The 19,530-nt window shown below is 43.2% G+C and overlaps 1 protein-coding gene across 3 annotated transcripts in view; it reads right to left on the bottom strand.

Moving 5' to 3' along the window:
* The window catches only part of ATP11B (ATPase phospholipid transporting 11B (putative)), a 456,703-nt gene extending 452,276 nt beyond the window's left edge, over positions 1-4,427 (bottom strand). The window contains exon 1 of one of the 3 annotated variants that reach the window (XM_069213099.1): positions 4,087-4,427. In XM_069213099.1, coding sequence (XP_069069200.1) covers positions 4,087-4,113 — 27 coding nt within the window. In that variant the 5' untranslated portion in view covers positions 4,114-4,427. The remainder of the gene's footprint in view (positions 1-4,086) is intronic. The other 2 variants (XM_069213101.1, XM_069213100.1) reach the window with 2 other exon arrangements.
* Positions 4,428-19,530: the final 15,103 nt, after the last annotated feature.

The following is a 19,530-nucleotide window of genomic DNA, read 5'->3' as shown; positions in this document are numbered from 1 at the left end:
GCTCATTGTGTCTCCTACTAACTTGCCTGTCTTCTACGAAACCCTACCAATGCACCATCATTTGGAACGTCGGTGAAGCCATCAGTTTTTTTTTCATCATGTTCATAATTTTAGAAAGTAAACACCTCCATAAATGTTAACAGGGCCAGCAACTTTTAAATCTTGATTATTATCTTCACTGACTTCAATGGTACCACTCTGAAAACTTATTTCACCCCCACTGAAAAGATTGACAATAGTGATTGCACATTTACACCATTTAAATAAGGATCAATGGTGCACAGCTTAACTCTGGTTGTTCGCAGAGAACTAAAGTCTTTGATTAAGATTGTTGCTTTGTTTCATAGCAACATTTTCTGTCGCTCAGCACAATATCCTTTTTTATTATGTATTTCAATTAACTGTTACACATACTATCATAATATCTTGACAGTGATCACCTCAATAATAAATTTGTTGCTCACAACAATATCTGAATACAACAGTCACACCATTATATTTAGTACGTGATATAGCCATTTATACTGGAATATTGCTACCTTCATTTCATAAGTAACCCCCTCCTCCATTTCTGAACTACCCTCACACTTCATGAGGACAGCGAAGAACTGTATCATCCAATACTATTAGGTACTCAATTGTATCGAATACTATTCTTGTCTCTGCTTGTATAGAGACTTTCCAGGCTGGTCGCCTCTGTGGTCTTTTTTCACTCATACCTTAGGCGTTGCCTTCAGAAGTCCTGTTATGAGAAAGATGATCATTTAATGAGTCCCCAATATTTGTATGTCTCTACTGACTGAGAAGCAACATGCAGTACACTTCGCTTTCATCACTGAGATACATCAATTATTTTACCCCACATTCAGTCTTGAGGAGAGGTCCCCCCCTCAATGCCTTGCCACCAATCTTTTAGCTAGTAACAAAGCCAACCCTATTACATTGCTTTATTAGGTATCTTTTACATGTACCCTAGTAGCACCATCACTAGGGAGGGTGCCAGTCTAATCAAGATCATCACAGCTCCTCAAACATTCCCGTCCTAAAGCATCTGTACCCCAGGACAATGCAATACTAAGGCCCCAATTCTATAGGGCTGGTTTTTTTTAACTCATGCACAAACTCCTGTTCGCGCAGTGGTCAGAATTCCGAGTTGGGTGTTATTTAAATGTACCCAGTAATCATTGGCTGCGTTTAACCTTTTGTTAAATTTCGACAGATCAAGCCTGTTGAAATTTAACAGGGGAAAGGTGTACGGTATTTACTCTATTTTGCGGATCATGGAGCTTTAAGGAGTCAAGAAAGTAAAGGTCACTCCAGCACTAGCTTTTGGTGTGGAAGTCTACCCAGAGAAACCTGCTTATTTCTAAATAAGGTTTACCGGATCTTATTTGCCTTTCTTCTGAACACTTCACAAGCACAAAGACTAGAGTTTGGACTAGTGAGCCAACAACTGGCTCAGAAAACATCCCTCCTTAAGAAAACTAATTTATTGAGGCAGGCAGCATGGCAAAAGATAAAATATCTTATATGGAAGGGGTTGAATCTGGGGAGCCGAGAGGTGGGAAAATTGAATCCCTTTGGGAACTGAAGGCCGGAGCTTTGTAGGAGCAAAGTTTACTGCATATTTGTTTAAAAAATTGACTATTCAAGAAAGATGGGACTCTTTGATTAACGAATAACACATTTTCAGTAAGGAGAGCCATGCCTGGCTCATAATTAACTCATACAAACGTCTTTACCCACGAAGATATTTTGGAGAAGCATCTAAGGGCAATTTCAAAATAGGCCTATTACAGTTACACTCAGACAATTTTCGTCTCATAATTTACGGCCAAAGTGGCCCAAAAAGCTTGCCTCGGGGAATGTATGCTCAGTTTACAACAACAAGAGTTTCTAATTCACCTATTATGAATTTGCCTTTGGTGTTGGAATGTAGATCTCAGTTCTGTAATGTTTTTAACCACTTTCTCAGCAAGCAGTAATTTTCTGAATGAGGTGAGTTTGCAGTGGCGACTGTACAATTTATTACATTTATGAACAGTGTAGACAAAGTCCTAATACAAAAGGGGGTGCAAAGAGAAACATTTATTAGCAAAGGGTCTGCTCAATAGGCGAGTTTGCTAAGGGTAGACTGCTAGCAAATAAGTCTCTGGTGTCCCTACAGGGAGCAGACATTATGATACATAACTGATTAGATAACTCCTTGCTATCTTCCCCTTTTTATTGATAGGCTCATTATAACTGGTTTTAACTTATTTTTGTTTTCAGAGAAGTAGAATGGTTTCATAGATGTATATGAACTTTCGTTAAGGCATGTTTCGCTGTCATACAAGCAATTCTTAGTTAGCAGCTCTAGACACTACGTTTTGGGGGTTTTATTAACTGAAATTAACTTACTTTTAACTTGTAGCGTTAAGCATCAAAATCTGCATGTTATGCCCCAAAAACCTGGAACAATTGCCACTTACCGCACCATACACTGAGGGACTGGTATTTATGAGGTTCAATAAATTGCACCTTGATTCTGAATCGGGGGTAAAAGCGTAATATTAGTTGTGGAATGTCTACATCTGTCACACCTGGGAGCTAATTGGAGTCCTTTGGCCAACAGTACTTTTTTTGTTAGTTTAATAGCTTCTGTTCACAAATGTATAATACACTTCTCTATGCTTACCCTAAGAGCAGTATCTAGGAGTTAGCCAGGAGCAACCAAAATAGTTTCTGCCAATGCTGGGAAGCTACTGCGTTATGAGCAAAGTAACACACTGATAATCCAATAAGCAGCTACTAATTATGCAACCACCAATGCAAAAAAAAAAAAAGTTATCGACCACAGCTAACTTTTAGAACTCACCCTTTTTGACATTTAATACACATTCCACATAACATCACAACTCTCTTTGTGGACGCCGCAGTCCTCTGGTCCTCACAAGGCCTAACAATTATTTACCTTTCAACCAAAAAGGAGAAACTGCTGCTCATCTTTGATCTTCTTTGAAAACAGCCCCTGCTCCTCACCTAGGACCAACATCAACTCTGCCAAGAATCCCATTGCCATGCTCGACTGGCAGCAACCCCAGATATGTTTTTCCCTTTGTATTCGGGGACTTGTAGACATATTTAAAATCGCTGTGAAACTAGTAATACAAGGCCCAGAATGCCCCAAAAAAACTGGACCGGAGCAGGTATGCAAACATGGATCTGTGAACTTGGCTGTAGCGCTGCAGGAAAGCGGCTTCTCGCCTGGGTCAAAGTTTGTCACATCTGCCCCATAGCAAGTCTTTAAATGGGTTGGTACTGTCAGATACTCAGTACCTGTAAAAAAAAAAAATCTGGAAGGGATAGTTTCAGCACCTCTACTATGCTTTTTATGAGATTACTGGCACTTCCCAGCACCAAACAGGTACTCTGGGACAAGAAGTACCTGCACCTCTACAGATCACTTCGAAGCACTATGCATAGCCTTATTCTAATACAATACCGCTATGTAACACTGACATACACACAACTGAATAGAAAGCCATATCAGGAAGGCGTCCAAGGGGAAACAACCGACAACGTGAGCAGGAGCCTGTTAGCGGCACAAGGAACGCCGGGAAGTTCAACTTACAGGAAGTGTCAGTTTCCCGATCAAACTAACACCCGCAGACTAAAATCACGGCGGTCGCGGGGCAGCACTCCATAGCTGCCGGTGCACAAGGAAAATAAAGTAACTTCAAACACACAGGAGCCCCGTCCACCGCGACAGGCACGGCTCACGTGACGCCGGGTCCTCAGCTGGGCTCCTCGGGCTCTCCATGGAGACGCGGCAACTGATCCGACTCAGACGAGCCACTAGGGTAACCCAGGGACTCCTTAGACGCGTTATTAGGACCTCCGAGCAAGACGGGGCTCAGAGCCCGGCTCGCGGCCTCCTCCCGCCCCTCCAACAACTTACCTTACTTTCTGCCCCCGTTCACCTGTAGCACAAGGTGCGGCCTAGCACGTCACTGGATCCGCGGGCTGGCTTCAAGCCGCCCGACAGACGTATCACCTATACCCCGGCCCTAACAACTGATGGGTCGGGAGGGGGGCTCGACTTACCAGCTGCTGCCGGACCCAGCGCAACATCCCCCCGGCTCTTCCCGGTACCCCCGTGCAGCTGCCCCGCCGCGGGGCTCGGGCTGGCGCTCAGCGTTCCGCACCCATCGCGGGCTCCGGGAGACGATTATGGCGTAGGTCCGCGTCACAGCGTTCTCAGGCTCCGCGTTCTCCCAAGCCGAGGTACCCTCATCCTTCGACCGCTGTCAGCGGACTGACCAAGCCACGCCCACTCCGCCGCCCGATGCTCCGCCCCGCAGCCAGCTCGACAGCCCAGCCCCCTTGCTACGTAGCTCTCTACTGACGGAAGCGTGTCCTTCTGGAAGTGGCGTCATCAACGCCATGCGGAAACGGGTGGGGAGCCCCAATGACGTTAAAGGAAGTGGTTGTTCGTTGGTCTATGGGTACTGCTTACCTGCTGCGATGAGTGGGTGGGGTGATTTTTTTTTATTAAATACATTGTTGCAAGAAATGGAACTTCTAGCGTGAACCGGTCGCTCGTTTGTGTAGGTATTTACACTCTCCGTGGTAATGAACAGGCTGGTGTTAAAAGGCATTTATAGGAAGCAGTGCTATACACAGTAATACAAAAGTGCATATATTTTCTATTTAGAGAACTTGTTTGCACCCGAGAAGTGCCAATATCGTTAACGATGAACTTTAATAATGAATATTCATGTATTTTGAGTGTTGGATTTGTGTAGAAAATGTATTAACATAGAGAAAAATAATGCACGCATTTAAAGGTGCGCCCACCCGAGTGGCTGCCAACGTTCACGAAATGTAATTATTAATATGAAATGTTGAGCTGACGTTTGATTAATGTAGTAATGTGTCATATTAAAGGTTATGCATTATGTATTAGCTTTAATTGTAGGCCTTAACTTAGCAAGGTCTTGGGCCTAGTTGCAGGGCCTCATGTCAAGCTGCATTGCTTAGGCGTTTCATATAATAGAAGCTTAGAGAATTAAATTGTGATTTTCTACTGTTCTGATCATGTGCTTGTAGCTGAAGTTAGTTCTCATGAGAAACTGCTTGCTAGAAGATGCTGTACTTGCTAGTAAAACAATGTTCAATGTAGTATATGTAAGACTGACCTTCCCAGGAGAGGACAATGGATGCACTGACTGGAGTAAAAGCTGTAACAATATTGATACCTGATTAGCCGAATGTCGGGAGCGGGAGAAGAGGAGTCAATCATAGACATGTGAATCATGTAGTAGTAGAAATGTAGATTTGGAGTTTTAGTTTAATTGGACTAAGAGTAAACATGTGTCCCTGACCAATTAGGATGTGGGAAGTAGTTTTAGTAAATCTAACTTATCCAGACTGCACCGAGAGGAAAGAAGCCATTCACCCTATTCTTCTAGAGAGTTTAGTCGATTATTTTCTTGACCACCCCAAGAAGAGACGTGCTTAACTTTACTGCTCAGAGCGACTTTTTCTGAACTTTGATGCTGAATCCTGATGTCTTGCTCACCGAACCGATGTCCTATTGACGAAGACTGTCACAGTTTGCTGAACCATATTGAGGACAGGTATACTGACAATGTTACTGATTGTTATGTCTATTTGCTTTTGTTTCTAGGTACCAACCACTATTTTGATAGAGCCTTACTTAGATGTTTTTCCAAATTTGTGTGACTAACTTGTTTTGCATGAAGTCCAAACATGCTATTCTAATCTGATGTTAGTTAGGGTTCTCACGGATTATGTTCGCCACATGTAATAACAGTTGATGTCTTTTCTTTGCTGAATCTAAATGTATGAAATATAATTTGTGCAGTTATTCTTGCTATTAATTTGTACTGTAACTTTAGAATGTGTAGTAGCTCAAGCTTTGATTAGATTGCAATTCTTTTGCCGCTTTGGTCAGCCATTATTGTCCCTGTATGTTTATCATTTGATTTTGGGACTAAGGTACGTGACATTAGCATTGTTAATATAGGGAAATAAACATTCTAACTTTTACATAAAGGTGTGGTTATTCATGACTTCAAGGTCATGGTTTGTGGAAATTACTGACTCCTATTGATTATTGATTGTTGATATTATTGATCTGTATTGATATAGGATATATGGTGAGAAAAACTCAAAGCGCAGTCAAAAGGTCCATCGGCCTATTCATGTCTCCCTCGAAAGTTTACTTAATAAGGTCTGATGCGCTAACAGAGATGAAGTTTACTTAATAAGGTCTGACTAGCTAACAGTATTCATCCGTTGTAATGTATTGCAACAGTGCTGAGAAGTGCAGTTACTCTCACCTTCAAATTAAATAATGGAATACAGCGCTACCAAGACAATAATGCTTTGTATTATATATTACAGAAAATATTACTCTGTAATATCCAGTGAATAACAATATATGGCATATACCGAAAACAATAAAAAATGTGTTAAAAAAAAATGGAGGATCCATTGCTTTGATCATGTTCCTATTGATATGCATTTTATTGGTACCTGCACGAAAAGTATTGATGTAACTGAGATTAGCAGTATAAAATTGGATTTTCTCATGCACATTAAAACGTCATCTTCTCTGCCAGCTTATACATATAAAAGATATGAAAATAAGTATCTAAAACTTAGAAAAACAGAAATGTAAGAAAAATGGATGGAACTTTGTTGAAAACATTGTCATGAAGTAGTAAGTCCCTTTGAATGGAACACACTAATGACACAAATCTTTCATTAGGGTTTTTTCCACGTATGTAAATTAAATACCCTGCCCTTACAGCCCTACCTTTTGTGGTCCTGCATTGTTGTTAAAGCATGTATTTTCAGGTGGAGCCTGAATCGCCACTGACTATGTCGCACACAAGCGTTCTTTTGCACACATACTGCGACGGAGGGTGGCAAAATGGAGGAGAATTACCCGGACCACGAACACCGTTTTCTTGGGTAGTAATTTCCATTTATCATTTGTTTCATTTAGGTTGGGAGGGGAAGCCATTTAGGATGAGTAATACATCTCAAATGTGCAGGGTCAACTGCACAACCTGCAGTGAGTTCTTAAAAGTTTCCAGACTCGCTGATCTAATCGGCATGCTTGGCTGCTTCAACAGTAACATATCAGTAATTATTCAAAGGAACACCTTACATTTGCTTATGAACTGTTGTGACATGACAGTAGTTGAAAACAACTTCCAAAATCTGCAGTTTTTTCTTATGGCTGTGGCATATAGAATAATTAACGAGGTCACTTGTGGTGACAACTATGATGTGTTCTGCTCTGCCTCAGACTGAGAGGAACAAAATGAAAGGAATGCAAAGAATGCAGCACTCTTAGTCTGAGTAATGAGTTTTTTTAAAACACTTCCCAAGTTTCATAAATGAAAAGAGTAACATGAGATTTTAATTCAAATGCAGCAACACGTGCAGTTCTAAAAAATTATCACAGGAGTCGAATAATAATGATAATAATGATCACAGAAACAAAGAAAATGCAATACTTTGACAATAAATATACTATATATATATATATATATATATATATATATATATATATATATATATATATTGGCTACGTATTCAGGCATGCACACCGCAAAGCTAAAAAAAAGAATGAAAAATGCATCACCATGGGGCTTGACACCAACTTCATCCCTTTGTCTGCCAAATTCAGGTTGTGGAACTGTGGACAACAGACACAGGAGAGAGACCACCCGCAATGGGATTATTTTCTGGGCAAGGGATCCCTTCCCAGATGAGTTCCTTCTCCCAGTTTTCAAGCTTCTCCACCTTATATACTTTAAATAAACATAAGAGGAAGGGTCTAAAAAAAAAACTTCCTTTGAGTAAGTTGTGAAATTCACACGTTGGCTATGTCAGATCGGTGCTGAGAAAACACGCATCAGACTGGCCAAATCTCACTGTGTTTTTCCAAGACCGAGCTGTACCCTGCTCTATCATAAACATTCTCAGCCTGGTGCCTGCTTATCTTCAGTGCTCCCCCATGTTTTGTTCCTTTCTCTGATGAGAATAGCGAAAACAGGTTAAGAAGCTGTGCACGGAAAAATACCTGCGCCACCAATGTGACTGTGTTTGGAGCTAAGCTACCATACAGTGGAGTCAGTGGTCAAGATGGAGCCAGTGGTTAAATAAAGATAGCATTACACATGTGTGAGCCATATTACCATAAACTAAAGCAGAATATGGACAGGCGAAATAAAGGCAATCAAAGCAGGCCGTCTCGGTGCTATTAGCCTGAGATATATAAACTTGAAAGTACTTATCCTGAAGGAAAGGAGGTTATGTGTGAAAGCTGGGGTAAAGCTAGAGACCAACAAGGGACTGCTGTGTTTGGTATAACAGGGTAGGAAATCACAGAATACACTGCCAGCACTTGTCCTCTGCTGATGTCTTGGTTTGGGCATTACAAAAAACTGACTTTGGTATAGATGTATATAAACAGTTTACCACTAACAAGGACTAAACAAATAAAAAGATATGTAAATAGCACTGAGCATAGCCATGCTTTGGGGGATTTGAATTGCTGTAGAAAATGCACTGTAGACTTTAACCAAGTGAGCCACATAATGGCAGGATGAAAACAGGGTGACTCGGTGTCTCCATGCCATAGAGACACTACGTTTCCATTCCTGGACTTTGCATCTACAAATTATTTTTTATCAACTGTGTTGGTCCAATTGGCTCAATTAAAATGAACTAAGACTACATCTCCCAGAATGCATGGGTCTTTAAAAGCAAACTCCAGGCATGGAAAAATGATGTCCCAATAACATGGAACCATCTGGTCAACCTAGGTGCGAAGCAACTGCAAAAAAATATATTTTGGAAACTAGAGAGGACGAACGGACCACAGCAAAGCATCAACATATGCATAAGCATACATAAAGTTATTCTGTGCACCTGTGTTATCCCTCTAAGTTATTTGTTTCTTTCTTCAATAAAGACCTTTTATCATTTCAGAAAAGGAACCCTTTCCCACTCCAATGGAATACATTTCCAAAGACGGCGAGGGGCAGAAAATAATCATTTGCACCCACACCTGAAGCTTTTGCCAAAGAAATAGCTCTGGCATTAGACTTTATTGTGAGAGAATAAGATAAGATAGATGACAGATGCCACTGGGCTTTCAAACAAATAGAACTGTGTATTGTACTCCCACCATAAAAGAAGGCTGAGAGTGCTACTTTACGATGTCATATTTTCATAAAAAAATTGCTGGGACCACAGAAATTACGGCATCATATATTAAAATAAGCTGTTCTCTGGAATGCTTTCTAAAGTTGTGCTAAATCCCTGTCACTCCGCCCCCAGAAAGCATAAACATTCTGGCTCTGGCCAATACCTCTTCATTGAGGGCATCTGGAAAAGGAATCCTTCAGGACCACTTGACAGCTTCTGATCAATGTGCCAATGTTATTTAATGAGGCATACCTCACCTTCCATGACAAGTGACTCACCTTCAGCTACCAGTCTGTCTTGGGGAAGAACACTCGTCATGACGTCTCCAGGAACTTGTGGTCACCAGCTCAACCCTCAGCCCAACCCAGCGACTCCTGAGCCAACCTAGAAGCTGCTCCTTTGCTGCTTATTTTAGGAAACAGCATGAGAGCAGCACAGGAATTGGTTGGTTCAGGCACTGCCAACGCTCCAATTGAGACTTGGGGGCCATGGCAGCAATCCCCCCCAGGCTCCTACATTGCACAAATAGGCTAAGGTTCGCGTGAACATATGGGCTCGTCAGAGCACAGCACCTGTACAAGTCGACATGCACATGTCACTCGAAGGAGGCCTGGCAGCTGATCTGTCAATTATTCAAGCCCCTACCCACATCCACCTGCCCTTAGTCATTCTTATGTAAAAAAGGGAAACTTCCCCTGGGCATGCCATGCTCCGCGGCTAAGAAAAAAGAAAATAAAAAAATTGTACAGTAGGGGCAACAAAACAAATGGGGGCGATGACCCCCATGCCCCAGTAAAGAAACTGCTGCTGGTATGGTGTCTTCTGGTCGGTTGAGAATTGATTCCAGCTTAGAGTGCCATAGTCTAGCTTGCTGGTGATGAGGGCTTGTGTAATGGTTGTGCAAGTGTTGGTGGGGAGCCCTATGAAGACCTTCTTGAGCATCTTGGGTGTGTAGAAGCAGGAGACAGATCCTGCATTCCCTTAGCTTGACCTGCTTAGTTGGCTGTCAATTAGTATTCTGAGTTTCTTTTCGTGGATTGCTAGGAGGGGAGTGAGTCCGAGCTTGGCTGTCCACCAGGTAGAGTCCCAGAGCGACCTCTTTTGCTGAAGACTACTACTTCTGTCTTGTCCGTGTTGAGCTTCAGTCAGTTAGTTTTCATCTACCTGGCAACTTTGGTGTATTGTCGGAGAGGTTGAGCTGGGTGTCGGCAGCATAGGATATGATATTAATTCTGTGGGCAGGGATGATGCTGGCGAATGGGGTCATATACGTGTTTGACAGAGTGGGGCTGAGTGAATATCCTTGTGGAACTCTGCAGATTAGGTTTACAGCAACCGAGGTGAAGGGGGCCAGGCTAAAGAGCTGGCTGCAGGCTGTCAAGAAGAAGCAAATCCAGTGAAGGGAAGGTCTTTGGGTGACAGCTTTTTGCAGTCATTGGATAAGGGTGGGGTTGGCTACAGTGTTGCAGGCTGCTGAAATATCCAGTAAGATTAGGGTCACAGTGTCACCTCTGTCCATGATCATCCAGATGTCGTTCACAGCATCGCGGAGGGAAGTCTCGCTCTATGGCTGTACCTGAATCTGGATTGCGTGGTGTTGAGGAAGTAATTGTCATTGAGGTGGGTGGCTAGGCGTTTGTTTATCATCTTTCCCATGACATTTGCTGGGTAGGGTACTGTGGAGATAAGCCAGTAGTTGGCTTGGGCCTTCAGGACTGATGGTTCCTTGGGAAGGGGGGTACTGTGGCTTGTTTCCAGGCAGCCAGAGAGGTGGCTGTGATGATTGAGTTGATCAGGATTGGGGTAAGTCCTGTGCTGATGTAGTCAAGTCCTTTAATGAAGACGTGGTGACGGCAGGTGTCGAAAAAAGCTCCAGACTTTATGGACTGCATGGTCATTGCGGTTTCCTGAGTGTTGATTTTGCGCCAGCTGGTCAGGGTGGTCCTCTGGGTGTTGGTAGAGGTGGGCTATAGAGTTGCAAAGTGGAAGGGTTCGGTGGGGCTTAAAGTTTTCTTAGGTGCTGGTGATACTGTTATTGATGTTTAGCGACATCTTTGTGCAGAGTTCCTGAGAGGGGGTTTCTCTGGTGGAGCTTGCTGTTAGAGATGTGAAGTTTTTTGCTATGGCAAAGGTTTTCTTTTGGGGACTCTGATTTCCTGATGGTAGCATATGAGGTCTGATTTGTAGGTGCTCTTTTCAGTAACATTCTGACTTTGTCTCAAACTTCCTCATCACTATACATGGATCTAGGTAGTGTCACTTAGTGGATTAACCAAGTCAAGCACCAGATTGGCTTATTCGGCTGTTTGATAAACTGGCACAATTTTCACAGTGCTCAGAAGTTAATATGTGGTGTGTAGGGAAGAGCTGCATAAATGTATGAAGAGAAATTCTGTGATATTAGCTGGATCATATCTGTGCACTAAGTTCAGTTTTGGATACTTGCCTGTCAGTTCAAGATCACCTTTTATTTCTTCTAATTATAGGATGACCAGGTTTTCAAAGCCAAAACCCAGAACACGCCGTAGGTGTTAGCTTAGGAATGTGAAAATGAGTCACTGACATAATACTGTGGTATCACGTAGCTCTAGAGACATGGCTGAGTACACTTGTTTTTGTGGTGATTAAACAGTAATAAATGGAAATATGCTCTGCTTTGAAATTGTTTTTTTCTGCACAGAAATACTGGATTTTAAGTGCACCGGGATTGTGTGGATCTGCTTAGCCTGAGCCTGTAGTAGCTTTGGATCTGATCTGGCTTCCTGCGTGCTCACACGTAGCCATTTTTTACCAGCAATCTCATAATCTGTGAGCATTGCATAACGCATAAATATCTTTGCAATGGGAATACTTAAAAGGAATCAAGACACAAATGTTTGGCAGACTCTACTTTTACCATACTTTTGCAGCAGTGATAAGAAAACTCAGCAGCTCTGAGGGCAGCAAAGCTCACAGGTTTTCCAGGCCCATGTGTGATAGGAGGTGCTCCACACCACCTTTTGGACATGGAGCCCTGGCTTTATTAAGGGATAAGATTGGAAGTACCAAAATGTACGAAAAAATACCTAGACTGGAGCAGCTAGTCACATATAGACCTGTTAAACCTGGCTGATCTACGGTAGAAGGTTACTTGTCCTCATATCCTGCGGACATGCTAGAGCTGTGAGGCTGAATAACATTTACACATCATGCTTGTACTCATCTGACCTCTCAAAAGTACTTTATTTAAAGAAAAATCTCAGGATGCCTGGACAGAGGCAATAAGAAAAGAGACTATCCCAGGAAATCTACGGTATGTGGTCACCCTAAGAGGCAGTGCTGTCTCGCTAATGCCAAAGTTCTATTCCGGGTGACTGGACACAATCCATCCAATCACCACCCACCATTCGGTATCTATCCATTCAACATTAATTGACCACACCCAAACTATTCCACTCATCACTGATTATCGACTCATTGCTCCAAGCACCATTACAGGTCCTTGAAACAGTATTTCAGATGATCCTCATACAAAACACAATAAAGGTGACCTCCAACAAACAATTCTCCATATTTGGCACCCGTAACCTGAAACAACACCCTAGATGGGTACTGCCAAAAACAAAATGGTGGTTTAATCTCCATATTGAAAGAGAAAATCCATGCTGGAAGCCACCTATAAACACTGGACAAATTCTCTGCTAATTAGGCTTTAAGCACTTGACAGTGAATCCAGACTCCACTGAGACTAGACAGATTATTCCAAACACTGAAGATAGTCATCTTCTCACTGCATCTCTTTTTCCTCGCTGTATTAATGGAGCAAAGTTGCAGCCCCACAGATATGAGGTCAGCATTCTGAGTGTGCCTAGAACACAGGCGCAGGGCAGATGGCAGTTTATATAACCTTAGGCACCATGAGGGGAGAGAACAAGGGGTGAGTGAGAAAGAGAAAGGGAGACACAGAGGGACATACATGGTCATAAATGGACAAAAAATGACAGATAGGTACATATACATTATCGTTTTGAACTAAAAAAAAACACAGAAATTCACCAGTTATAGTTAGTAGCGCTAACTATAACGTGCTCCCACACCATGCACTGCTTATGACCTCACATATGACATCACTGTTGATATCACTGATGGCATCATCTAAGCTTTGTTTTCTCACATAAATTACTATGACATTAAAGGTCTGACAGTAATCTACATCTTTAAATGTGTCTAAATAAAATAGCCCCTTTATTGGAAAAACATAAACATAGCCCCATGAGTACTAGTCCGGTCTTTCTGTTTCTTAGAACAGTTCCATGAGTCTTTGTTAAGAGAAAAGTCCACTTCTTCAAATATTTGGGCAGCCACATGTTTCATCAATATTGGACTTTCTCAAGGTTCTAAAGTAAATAATTCATAACCGTTTTTTGGGGGAGGTCCCGCTTTCAGTAGAACCATGCACCTTACTTGTCTTCGCGGCTTCTCTAGGTAAGAGTTATGTTTCCTTTTTTCATAGTAGTAGAAGTTGTTCTTGGTAAAATTAAATGTGATTCCTGATGGGAGTGTTTCACCATGTGTTCCCTCATCAAATAGTCTTTGTGTCCAATTTTAAGATCAGGGCCATGATACACCCCAAAAAGTACTGGGCCGCAAAGGAGCCGCCTTCTACTCGATTGCATTCCACCGTCATGTTACTTTAATTTTGTTTTTCATTGAACCTCTAGGTCTTTTTTAACATAAAGTAATCCGTAAGTACCATATGTAAATTCAACCCCCTAGTGAGCAAGGACCTGCAGCCAGCACGGCCCCCCATGCAGTCAACCCTTCAGATTGGCCATAATGCTTGATCCTGGTAAACCCATCCAGAGGGCTGACTTTTTAATTAAAAAGAAGGGTAGCCACATGGGCCACCTCGCTGAGCTGTTATCAGCCCAGATGACCCATCCCCAGGGACCACTTATTTAAATAAAAATCTGCCCAAGCCTTGCTTGGCCCTTGGGACCGCATCCGCTAGGTCCACTCTTTTATCCCCACCCCCACTCCCCTGGACCCAGCATGTTTGTTTGGGTAGGGATCATGCAGCCTCCCACCCCAGACCAATTTTGGCCCCTCGGACCTCATCCCCCTGGGGTGGGCTTCCCGGGACACAGCTGCTGAGCCTGCCCCAATGGTGGGCTCCCCGAGACCTTTTTAGGCGCAAGAGGGAAAGTGTGCATCTCCCCATTTTCTGAATTTTCAGCTCTCTAGTGGTGGGCTCCCTGGGGCCTTTAGTGGCTTGTGGAGGGTCCCCCATAAAAAATTATGTTGGCCCTGGTAGAGGGCTCCAACAGGCCTCTTGAGACATGGGGAGAGGGCAGCTAGTCCTCATCACCATAAACAATAAGATCAGCCCTGGGAGTGGACTCCCTGGGGCCTTTAATGGCTTGAATGGGGTGGGCATGTGCCCCCACCCCATAAAAATTGATTTGGCCCTAGAGGTGGGCTTCCTGGGGCCTCTGGAGGCTCAGGGAGGGGGTGGTGCAGGCAGCCCCCTCCTCTTTATAAACACAGTCCCAGGAGTAGGCTCCCGGGGGCTTATAATAAACAAATGTGGCGCATCCACCATTTTGTTTTTGATAGTAGTATTTTCTGCTGTTCTTTTTTGGTCCAGGGGGTTGTCCCTCTGGGCCCCCATGGGACTAGGGGGTCAGAGTGCCCATATCCTGCCCCAATATATATAATATTTTTTTAGAACTTCAGGACAGGGGACTACGTCCCAGAGTCCTGTAATGGACGGCAACAACATTTTTCTCATGTTGCTGGCAGCCAGTTACAGTGCTCGCTCTCTCTGGAGTCTGCAGGAACGAGATGGCCCAAGGGAAATACAGCGCCCTGGGCCAATCAGAACATTATTTGTAAATTGACTCTCCTGCGAGAGTCTCTGAAACTCCCATGAGGCCAACTGCCAAAATATCTACTTTTGACCCTTGATTTCTCAAAAACTCGGATTTAAATTAAGTCACACAAGTCTACTGTGCAGGCCAAGATCTAGCTTCCTGTCATATCTGGTGTAATTCCATTCATCGTTTTTTGTTGTAGCCCATTTCAAACATTTCTATGGAAAATGCAAGGGGATTTTGTGTTTTGAGACTCCCCCTCCCCCTTTTTTCTCATCTTTCTCTTTTTTACGGGTCACCCCAAATCTTTCCACGCACAACCTATTCAAAAAGTAGCTCCTTTTTGAAAAGTTTTGTGGAGATTCATCAAATGGTGCCAAAATTATTGGTTTATGTTGGGTGGTTAGCTTGAAAAACAGTTTTGCTCAAAGTATCTGACTCTATATTGGGAAGGTGGTGGGATGGGAGGCACACACCAAAACCAGAGAACTGACACGGGGTACCAACAATGACACAGAGTCCTCAACAAATGGGCACCAACACTGTCACTTGCTCACTACCACAGGAGTCACAGTATTGACACGAGAACACTGGCATGGCTACAGTGATAAAAGAAGACCGACACTAGGACGCTAACAAGGGGACACTAACACAAATAGGTAGTGTCATTAGGATAATGATACAGGCAAATCACCATTGTCGCTAGGTCACTTGCAAAGGAGACGCAGAAACAGGAACACCAATACTACCATAGGAAATGTGGCATAGGCACAATCACTAATGCTAGGGCACTGGCATGAGGAAGTTTCACTGAAGTACACTGACACGGGGACTCTAAGGCTCAAGGATATTGACTGTAGGACACAGCACCAGTACACGGCCCAGGGACACTAGCAGGCAGGACGAGGCATTAGTGTACTGATGTAAACTGACATGGGCACACTGACACAAAGGCTAACATGGAGACACTGACACTGTGATAGAGATAGTAGAAAACTGACTTGGAGACACCAACACTGACATGGGAAATTTGCCATTGAACAGTGAAACTGAAACAATGACAGGTCACAAACATTGACATAAGCACACTGACTTAGTGGCGCCAACAATGACACTGGAACCACAACCAAAGGGCAACAACAATACTCTGCAACACTGATACAATGGCACTGCCACTGAACACAGACACGGGGGCACCCATACCTATAGGGGATATTGAATTGAAAAATATGACACCGGAAAGTTGACGGGGACACACACATCAATACTGGGACAGTGGTAGCAGTAGTGCACTGACACTGGGAGATTGAAAAAGGTATATCATATCAGGGTACTAAAATACTGATGCTACAACATAACACCAGGACAGTGAAATGGCACAGGAGACTAACACAAAGGCACTCACTGGAGGGACACAAAATTGGGCTATTAACCTGCAGTTGCAGACATGGGCCACTGACAATGGAACACTGACATGACACTAACATGCAGACATTAATGTAGGCACACATGCATTGTTACTGTACCTGGGACACCGACATGGACACCGGATGCTGCATCACTTCCAAGGGTCCCTGCTATAGTGAAACTGCCTGGGAACAGAGACACTTGGACAAGATGATGCTGACACAGACAGTGACATTGGGATGCTGCTGTCAGTACATGTGCAATGAGTCGAAAGAACAGCTGGGATGCAGATGCAGGGCCACTGACACTGGGTAGACCGAGAAATAACGGCCTGACTATGACAATGGAACACTGACAGGAGGAAACATATAAAACATTTAAGTTTGGCTTCTTATAAGGTGTCTTTTGGGCCTGTTGGGACTGCCTTACCTGTATCCGGATTTACATCTGCTCTCACTGAGAACTAAATTTGAACTCAGGACCCCACCTCTTTGCAGACCAGTGATGCTGCTATGCCTTCTCCATCATGTGTTCTCAATTATTTTTGTCTGCCTAGTTTGGGCTAGGCTGACATTAACTGGGGTCTGATCACGATACCAGAGAGCTGCTCCTGCACCCCAATTTGGATTATGGCTTTATGACACATCATGCATACCAATAAGTCATTTTCAGCTTGGGCAAGGCTGCAAGGTACTGTGTCCCAACCAGTGCTTAATTTGTGCTGGTGTTTGCTGGTCTTTTGCACCAACTCCTTTTTCTAAAAATCAGTGCACATTTATCCAGCACATGGCGGCGCTCTGTGGCTAATTTTGCAGATTTTTTTTCAGTGGTTATAATATACTTTAAAAAAAGTAGCTCATAGGTTCAACTGTCACTGGTATTTAGTAGCAGTGGCAGGAGTTGGGGACTCCTGAGAAATACTTGGGGCCCTGACATTTATTCATTTTTTTTTTTTTACAAATTAAGCACCAGGCATACCCAAGGTGCCCGAGAGAGGTTCATGCACTCCGGTGTGTACTACAACTTTGTGATACATCCAGCCCACTGATAACGACCCTGCTTTACAGTATGCTATTGTTCAATAATCTAATAAAGAATGTGATGATAAGAATCTAAGTTACCACATCTGAAACTCGAACTATATGACTGATCAAGCTAAACCTCACTTTAAACCTTTCAGTCAAATTCATTTGCATTATCTTTCAACCAGAGCGCCAACAAAACCTTGGCTTGCCAATTTCCTTTCCAGCAATAAAACAGCTTCACTTGGGGACTGCTAATATTTACAAATGAAAGCCTGCACAGCCACTTTCAAATCATCTTTCGTGCAGTGAAATGTTATTGCTCAAAACAGTACAATGATGTTCTTGGTTATTCCTATATCAACACTTGTGAAACTATTATGTACTCATTCTAGTGGGTTCATGTGGTTTCTTTCTGATCTTTAGTACACCTTTGCTTTGAGGGAATGCCCTCCAATAATGTCAGTGTGAGGCAGCTAGTCAGGAACCTTGGGCAAATGCTCAACATAACCATCTATCAAATGATAAGAGCATCATTGATACATTCATCAGGCTATTGGACGCTTCAGTACCTCACAGACATCCCTGTTGCCTCCACCAGGAAGAAAACCTACTGGAAGCTACACAGTATTGTTATTTGGGATGATATTAGTAAAAATATGTTTGAACTGCCGGTAATATCCATTCCAAACCATGGCTTCTAGGGCAGGCCCTGGATTTATAGGAAAACATACACTGATTTCTTAATCATTCTGATCCATTTCTATGGAAAGTGTTGGGTGTAAAACCAAAATTTCAGCTAGGGGAAGGCAGGGCGGCGCAGCTTTACCACCAACCCTCCACATAGAAACCCTGTGTGTGTCTTTCTTAGCTGCCCCCCATTACCCTGATTGCCCTAATTAGCTCGGAGGTGTGCTTCTACACCACCGTTCTTTAGCCAGGTAAGAAGCAGGTTGGGTAGCAGATAGACCTGTGGAGATACATCTTCTCTCCCTCATTTCCCCTAGCTTCCTGAACTTAACTCCCCCAATTCCTCTGCTCATGACACCCACTTCTGGTGTCACGGTGTTAGTTGTAGATTTTTTGCTGGGATGCTCATACACTGCATGGTGTGCCATCCCAACCAGGCTAGCCACCTGCCCATCACTGCTACACAACGCTTATTTGCAACTGCTGGGCTTAAATGTGCTGTGCTTTTGGCCTACCTGCAGAACAGGAAGTACAGGAGGAGGCCAGTACTATTTCTGGTGACCACCACTGCACCACTGGTGACCAGTGCGGTCTAGATCACCGCTGCACAACTGCCCACCTTTTACACAGTCACCTCTTTAACTATCCTTCAACATTGTAACAAAGTTGTTTTCAGAAAATTACACCCCTTTTGTTTATTGAAAATGTTTTGTCTGTTTTAGGAATAGCTGACAGGAATCTATACTTTCACATCAAGCGTTTCTAATCTTTTTTTATATTGATGTATGGCATTGGGTGGAGAAGTCATTACCATCAGTTTAACAATGCTGGGTTCAATTTATTAGAAGTCACATATTAACTCTGCTAGATGTGTAGATGTTCTGTTCAATAGATGATCCAATACTTGATGTAAGGAATGAGGGATCAAAGTCTAGCACTCTCCTTCATGAAGGTTTCTGTTTGATTCTTCTCCGGGCGGAATAATGAAGGCATGGTTGAGTTCTCTTCTTGACACATGGGACAAACCTCTCCGTGCTGAGAGCAGCCAACTGTTGCATTGTATTGGGGATAATACACTGGCACCAGTGAACCCTGATAACGATGCATTTGGTGACCCCCGCTGTCAATGGACAATTCGAGGGAAGATGCTCTTTGATAACCTCTCTACAACTGAAGAAAGCGTGCCCTGCTGGTGTTTCATTACACATTGACCATGCAACAGCATGACCTAATTAAGGTTTCAAAAGCACAGTGGGATAAGAGGTAGAGTGACAGATATAGTAAAGGTACTGAAACAGGCCTCCTGGTTGTCTGTGTGCCCTACA

This window comes from Pleurodeles waltl, chromosome 11 (genome assembly GCF_031143425.1).
Source record: "Pleurodeles waltl isolate 20211129_DDA chromosome 11, aPleWal1.hap1.20221129, whole genome shotgun sequence".
NCBI lineage: Eukaryota > Metazoa > Chordata > Amphibia > Caudata > Salamandridae > Pleurodeles > Pleurodeles waltl.
This window is presented reverse-complemented; position numbering and strand designations above follow the sequence as displayed.